Source organism: the organism of the source record quoted next, unplaced genomic scaffold (assembly GCF_019419815.1).
Source record: "Pyrus x bretschneideri cultivar Hongxiangsu unplaced genomic scaffold, Pyrus_bretschneideri_v1 Contig15, whole genome shotgun sequence".
Lineage (NCBI taxonomy): Eukaryota > Viridiplantae > Streptophyta > Magnoliopsida > Rosales > Rosaceae > Pyrus > Pyrus x bretschneideri.
Window position 1 is genome coordinate 2,701,336 of NW_025999446.1, and position 8,446 is coordinate 2,709,781.

At 36.1% G+C, this 8,446-nt stretch overlaps 1 protein-coding gene across 1 annotated transcript; it reads right to left on the bottom strand.

Annotated features, from left to right (window-relative positions):
- Positions 1-7,524: 7,524 nt before the first annotated feature.
- LOC125475447 (uncharacterized mitochondrial protein AtMg00810-like) lies at positions 7,525-7,998 on the bottom strand. The gene has a single exon (XM_048580174.1). The coding sequence runs from the start codon at positions 7,996-7,998 to the stop codon at positions 7,525-7,527; it is 474 nt and encodes a 157-aa protein (XP_048436131.1).
- Positions 7,999-8,446: the final 448 nt, after the last annotated feature.

Below are 8,446 nucleotides of genomic sequence, written 5' to 3' on the forward strand. Positions count from 1 at the left end.
ATACAATCGCACATGATCGAGAAGAGAGGTAATGAGTTGAAAACTAGGTTTAGAGTTCGAAGCTTGCTCATCATCGATACGATATTAGTAAGCCGCAGGTTAAAAAGCCCCTATTGATTGTGACTCGATATGGATAAAAGAAAATTGAACTGCCAAGACATATTGACACAAGATTTAAAGATGGAAACAAATCGATAAAAGAAAATTGAACTGCCAAGACATATTGACACAAGATTTAAAGATGGAAACAAATCAATATATACTAGCTTGATACCTCCTCCACAAGATATCTTTTAGACTCCAAAAATTACTCCTTCACAAGAAGAGTTTCATATATTTATTAATGCTAATTTGAGGAATTATGTATGTTATTTTTCATGTCAAGTGCCTTTATTATTACTAATTATAATGGTTTTACTTACCCTCCAAATAATACAAGTTATACAAGAAAAAATGGTCTTTTAAATTCTTTAGAATTACTACTTTTTGTTTACACAATCACACTAGTTATAAAACACTATTTTCAACATATATTGGTTTTATATTGCGTTTATTGAGGACTATAAGTCTCATGCTAATCTACTACATCTTCCTCTGATCATATTAAAGCAGTGTCTGTATGTCTTTCATTTTTAAGGAGGGTATGGGGGTGGGTTCTTACCGTCTTAGGCTTTTAATTTAGAAAGAGATGAATTTATAAATACCCAACAGAAAAGCAATCCTCAGCCCTAGAAGATTATAATCCTTTTCCTATTATAAAATCCTAACAAAACCGACCAACCACAAAAAATCCTAATAAAAAACCGACCCTTGTCATATTTTGTTCGTACACAATCAACGGAGGCCTCCCCATTCTCTAAATCGGGCCCGATGCCTCGATCACTTGGCAGGGGGTTTCGGAGGTATTGTTGAGTGCATATTTCTCGTTTCTTTAGTGAGAGCCGAAGCTTTCCATAAAAATTAAGACTCGCGCAGGGGCCTGGACTCTCAAATCTTTTGCTTCTTGGGTGGTTGCGAACAACGTGCTTACGTTGCGGGAGATGCCTGCCCGTGGGAGTTGGAACACAAGTAAACCGGCCCACATACATACATAAAATTCAATGATTCTCAACCGTACTTGTGTAGTACAATATTGATTCCTAAACCTACTTTGAATGATGAAATTTTAATGTAAGTAACATGTGATTCTGCAACACTAAATTCATATGATTCATGCCTTATATACTACGAATCTTTAATATGTGTCACTCATATTCTCATTAGAATTATAAAAAAAAGTATTAGGCCAAACTTGTAGAACTCGCCACCCAAACTCAACCCACTTAAGAATAGTTTGGGTGAGTTGGTTTACCATCTACTTAGGTTACCAACCCGATCTGAACCACCCAATGCTCACCCTTACTCTTTAATGAGTGCTTTTATTTGACAATTTTTCTTCAATCTTTCAATTACCAACCATAATTTAAGGAGTGATCTATCCATTATTGTGAAACAAGCCATCAGTACCTAACGTGAATAACTGTCCAATAAAAACAGTGCATGGTTAAAAATATTTCTTCATGGTTCTGAGTTTTTTTTTTTTTTTTCCCTCTCTTTTCTATCAAACAACGTTATTAGCTTAGGGACTTTGAACTTGAGAAGTACGGAACGATTAAATTTGCTTAATCAATAAAGCTATATGTCCTATCATGGTTCTAAAGTTGAAGTACTCTATGTTTGTGATAATGTGGTGAATTAAGCCTAATGTGGCAAATAGATTTTCATTCTTTAGTTTCATCAATTTTTACCTGAAAAGAGAACTGCTAAGATGGTTCCCTCTTTCCTTTATGTACTCTGCATTTTTATGTCAATCATTTTTTTCTTTCCTTTTCTTTTCTACAAAACATATAAGTTATTCGCCCTAAGTTTACAAAACAGTTGGATTTTCTGGGTGCTTCAAAGCCCACAGAACTTTTCCCTCCTTTTGGTGAAAAAAGCCCATTATATTCGAATGTTTGCTCATCTGAAGATCTCTACCATATTCCAAGTTTCCAACCATACGGACAAACAATGAACTGTAGTTTTATTACATACATACCTAATCCAACTAGATTGTTTGTCTGATCACAGAAATTTACATGCAGCCCAAAATATGCATGCGTTTGCATTATATGGGCCAAACCCTAATTCAACAGCATTGGATGCTAAAATCATTCCACCTGCGATTACATATATCTGTAAGATCTTGCATATCTATAAGCAGAGAAACCGAATCAAAGGACTGTTTTTCACTCAGTTTGCAATGCATGAGTCACGATAATGCAACTTGTCCATGGAAACCTTCAATAATCTCCCTGCTGCTACGAACATGGTGTTTCATCCACTTGTCACAGAAGGAAGAATGATTCATTAATAGTTGGCACTTTTAAAATACATACTATACGTACCAAATAAATGTTTGAGATGACTATTCCCTACGTAATCTTTATCCATATCTCAGAAAAACATTTTGGACGACAAGAGAAGCAGGAAATTTAAATGAATTTTGTCAATATATACTACCCTATAAATTATTGTGTAGTGACTCTGATGGGACGTATATTTGATGTTTTTCCACAGCTTGGAGTTTTATGGTGAAAAGGTCGATCGGTCCTCCTCAATGTCGCAAACTTGATTAAATGCCATGCAGCAACCAGTCGTGGCTATTGCCTAGCCAGTAGCCACAGTGACAAGAGATGCTAACTTGCATGATAACCCTGCAATGCAGCCAGCCAGCCATGGCGCGATTCACATGGGTCTAATTGAATCTGTCTGCCTATTTGCACCGAGCCGCATGGGTTGCCCAGTCCTATATGTCAATAGGTTAAACTTATAAAAAGAGAAAACTACTACTGACAACACCAGTTCAATCCAATCGATATGTCTAATGAAACATGGCTTTCATAAAGAAACTTGAGCTCTTTCATAGGTCTCTAATGAAACATGGCTTTCATAGAGAAAATGTTGCTATATATCTGGTTCATCATTCATTGCTCGAAAGAGAAACAATATGGTCACTGTCAGAGTAATATGATCTTATGTCTTGCTAAATGAACATATTTAATTTTGGTAAAGTCACTCGTGAAACATATTCAGAAATATTTTTCTTAGAGGAGGCATGATGAAGTATGGCTCTCAAGGAAATATATGTTTACCCCTACTGATCTTATCAAGCAACTTTTTCCCCCCAACCTTAAAAGAAAAACAATGAGCTGTGATATTGAAGACTGCTATAGGGTATTGTGATGACTGGCATGAATGTTGAGAGGGAGTAATAGCCTTTCATGGTCTCCTATGTGGATCCGTCATCGACCCTAATTATTTATTTATTTAATCAACTTGGAAACTTCTTATTTTAACATTCTAGAATAATAACTGATGATCAAGAGTTATCCATACATATGTGTGATCTTCAAGTCTTAAAAGATAGAACATTGTACTTAATAATTCAAATGCATAATATAAGAACATAACATATAAGGCTGGTAAGAAAAACATTATACAATTGATGTCCGAGTGTAGTTTAAGTGTGGCTTGACCTAAACCCCATAGTATAGAAGGGTAAAACCATCAATCTAACTATTAGTCAACAGCTGACATTGCAGAAATATGCCATGTCCTACACTACTGAAATGAATCCTCCTGGAGCAGTGACTAGTCAAGCCTGGCTTAGCTGGTCCATATATGGTTGTCCCAAGGACTTACACGTACTGGTGTCGTTGACAAAAAGCTCTGGGGAGACAATTGGGCTGGTGGTTCAAACGCCGCAAAGTCGTGGGCTCGCAGCCCCGGCCATCCCCTCATTTTCTTACTTTTCCATCCTCTCCCATTTCTACTTAGGACCACATTGTACGGCAGTCCACTGATAAGTGGACACGTCGCATCACCAAAAGTTGTGGTACTACACGATGTGGATGATAAGAGTAAAGATCTAAAGGTTGTATTGACTGCCAAGTGGCAATAGATTAGGGGTTTTTTTTTTTTTTTTTTTTTTTTTTTTTTTTTTTTTGGTGAAAGGCAATATATTAGGAGGTTTGTTGTAATGAATTGTTGTGTTAACAGATAAAGGATCCTCGTAGGATTTTCTTTGTGAGGATTCTCATCGGATTCTTTTTATGAGGATTCTCGTCGGATTATCTTTGTGAGGATTATGATGATCTTTCAATCACATCCGTTTATCGTACATCGTGAGGTTAGTTTTTATCAAGTACTGTTTATATTCAATTTAAATAAAAAATTTACAATCATTTCTGACCATACAATATATGATGAACGGATGTGATTGGAAGATCCCTAAACTCCTCACAAAGAGGATCCGGCGAGAATCTTTACAAAGAAGATCCAGTGAAGATCATCATTTGTAATTGAACAATGTTATTATTAGGCAATCATTAGTGAAATCAGTTTTCCTTTTCTCGCTCTAGAAATCTTTCAATTCTTGTGACACTATTCTCTCTCTTTCTTTGTTCTCTCTTTGCTATTTGAGAATTCCACCGCTTAGTTAACAGTGGATGTGACTCCTATAAATACGATTGACGGCCAATAATTTTCACTTGGTGCACCTCTTAAGTTTCATAATATTAAAGAAAAATGCTGAGATGATTATGTTTTTAGATTATATTTTGTTGATCACATAATAAGGTAATTAATAATTGAATACCTTATTTAATAATTTAAACAAGGAATTTATCTATTAACTGTCACATCATATAGTCTATAAAATATACTTTAAGCAGATAATCTCTTTAGTATCACCAATATTAAAAATATATCACTACATGATATGGTTGCTTTGCCCGACTTGGCCATGAAATATATTTAGTATTTTCGAATTGCGATCGCGTTTAGGGGCTAAAATAGACCACACAAACTTGGTGAAACCCATCAAACTTTTAGCCGCATACAAGGGTTATTCTCCTTAAAATTTTCCTAGCGGGGGGAGGGGTCTTTTGAATGAAGCTCTTTTGTTCAATGTCATCAAAGATGGTAGCAGTAAATCCCCTCTGTGATTTTGGGAAAGTAGAGTAGCTCCTTTGGGATTGTGAGAACAAAATAGACAAGTTATTCTTTGTTATTAGTAATTAGTATCATTAGTCTATCTAATTTTGAAATAACTTTGCTTTTACACAAATAATATTATGGAGTGGAAAACTCAATTTCGAGTGGAACATGAAATGCTCTTAACGCTAAATATATATTGTCAATAGAAAAAAGATAAACTTATCTCCCAAGAAAATTGAGGGTTTGCAATGGAAATAATAATGTCATCATGCGTCTTTATAAATAATGTGATATTAGGAGAAAAAAGGTGTGTGCGTGGAAGTATAGGGTAAGTTAGTTTTATACAAAATTTGCGCACATATATATAATTCATGTGAATATGTATTTAATATAATAACAATTTGACCGTCAAAATGGTGATTGTGTTGAATACATGCAAGTATTTTATCTAAAACTGACTAAATAATGTTTAGATTGATTTATAACGATTATTTTTTTCTTTTATTTTTTTTAAATGATCTTTGAGACTAAATTTGTTTACATAATTTGCAAACTAAATGATGTGTTACTAATAGAAAATGAGCATATTTATCTACGTTTATGTAATAATCCAATCATCAACTTTCATGTTATTTAGTTTACAAAATTTAGTCTACAAAATTAATCTCTCTACAAATTTGCAAACTAAAATTATGTGACAGTTTTGTAATTATTAATGAGTGGATTATATATTATGCCATATTATAATAATAAATATATGTTATATAGCTTCCCATATCATTGTTTCGGGACTAGGATGCTCTCCGGATCCTTTACGCCGTCAGCTTCTCCTTGCTAGATTAGGCGTAAGAGGTTATCATGGACGGGGTTGATGATGTCACGCCAGTGGAAGTAGAGGATGGAGAGGTGGTGGGTGTCGTAGGAGAGGGATTGAGAGGGGAAGAAAAGGGGTTGTAGACTTGTAGTAGGGGGAGTTGGAGTAGGCAATGGTGGGTTGTTGGGAGGTTCAGAAGTCTGTGAAGGTAGAGAAAAAGAGGAAGAAGAAGAAAAGGAGAGATGGACGCATATGGCAGTAGAAAAGGGAGAGAGAGAAGGCAGTGAACAATCTGAGTGGGATCTTAACCCTTAGATTTGTCATGAACGATTAGGATCAATGAATCTCGAAGGTCCGCACATAAAATATCGGAAAGTATCCTGTCCTATTGTTAAGAATCTAAATTATTTGACACTACTGGCAAGCCTTCCATGGTTCCATGGGACAATTAGATATAGACCTCCATCAACTACAAGTCAAGTGGAGCTTTTTATTTCCCTTTTTTTGGAGATCACACTCAATCAGTTTTTGATATTTTCCATGCCGACAAAGAAAATTTGAAATTCTGTCTTATATTTTGCTTGAGTTTGAACATAAGCCATTAGACCCAAAAATTATTGGCCCAGCTCTTTGGCTTTGCTTGCACATGATGATGAACAATTTCTTGGGATTCAACACATCTCCTGGTTAGTCGTAATCTTGAGAAGAAAAGCCAATAATTTTGTATACTGATCTTTCCAATAATATTACAGCATATTTCATTAATCGATCGCCGACTGTATCTTGACATCATTTATGAGCTCTCTTCACTTTTATGTTTGGACCACTAGCCAACCAATGCTTACCTCCTTCCTTCCTACAAGTTGTATATTAGAAGTTTCGTGCATATTAGCATCGCACTATGGTTGGACAGCCACAAATATTGAGAATGCAGGGACACGTGGAGACCTAATGCAATGCCGACAGTCGTTGTCAGGGTCAGCTTGCATTTCCTTTCTTTTCTGCCCCAAACACGACACCGATTGTGACCGGAGCCCGTTAAGTCGCCACAACCACTGTCCTTCCCGTTTACCCAAAGACGAATACAATTTGAGGTGTTCCCTTTGGAAAATGACTACGTCCACTCTAATCATAGTAGGCATAGAAGCCATGTTTTGTTAACAGTTGAATTCTAGGATTTGAGCTTGAAGAAATATGATCACAGTTTAGAGAGAGAGAAAAGGAGAGAGAAAGAGAGCTCGAAGAAAGGATTGTAATGTTTTTGTATTTTCTCATCAACCTGCTTTATTACAACTCAGATTATTTATAGTTTTGCAATCTTAGCAACAATGATACCTATACTCATTTGACAAATAGATCAATACAACAATGACACTATACATTTATGCTATTACACCCCCCGCCCCCCTCAATCTTAACCAAGGACACCAAGATTAAGATTATAACAATGACGCACAAAAACAGGACTGTGAAGCCCTTTTGTAAAGACATCAGCTACCTGATTAGTAGTAGGAACATACTACACCAAGATATCGCTTTTTGAACTTTTTCCCGCACAAAATGATAATCAGTATCAAGATGTTTGATACAGGAATAGAAGACAGATTGGTGCTAAGAGCAAGAGCAGACAAGGTTTCACACTGCAGCAAAGGAGGAGAAGAAAGAAAAATATGCAAATCCTTTAGAATAGATCACAACCAACACACATTTGTAGCACAGTGAGCAAGTGCTTTATATTCAGCTTCAGTGGAGCTACAAGACACGAATACTTGCCGCTTGGACTGCCATGAGACTGGATTGGCACCCAAAAAGACAACATAAGCAGTGATGGAACGCCGTGTATTAATATTAGCTGCCCAATCGGAATCAGAATAAGCTGATAGTGTAGCAGAAGAGGCAGCTTGGTAAGTAAGACCACATGTTAAGGTGCCTTTGATATATCGAAGAATGCGTTTGACCAAGAAGAAATGAGCATCAGTAGGTTGATGCATAAATTGATAAACAACACCAACTGAATGAGCAATATCGGTCTGTGTGAATGTGAGATACTGGAGAGCACCGACAAGACTACGATATAAAGTTGCATCAGGAAGTGGAGTATCTTCTGTGACAAGTAATTGAGAGTGAGGCTTAGAAGGAGTGAGAGCAGGTTTACAATTCTCCATCCCTGGCTTTTTTCAGTAAGTCAATAGCATACTTGGTTTGATTTACAAACAAATCCCCATTATCTTTTGACAGAATGTGAAGACCAAGAAAGTATGTCAGTTTGCCCATGTCCTTCAAATAGTTCACCAAGAGTATTGATAACATATTGAACCTGTGTATCACTGGATCCTGTGATGATTATATCGTCCATGTATAATAATAAAATCACAATATGAGTGCCATCATGTTTGACAAATAAACTGGTGTCAGATTGAGAAACAACAAAGCCTAATGCAGGTAAAACTCCAGTGAACTTAGAATGCCAAGCCCTAGGGACTTGTTTAAGACCATATAAGGATTTGACTAATCTACACACATGAGAAGGATGTTAAGAAACCACAAAACCTGGGGGCTATTGCATATAAACTTCATCCTGCAATTCACCACGTAAGAACGCATTCTTTATAT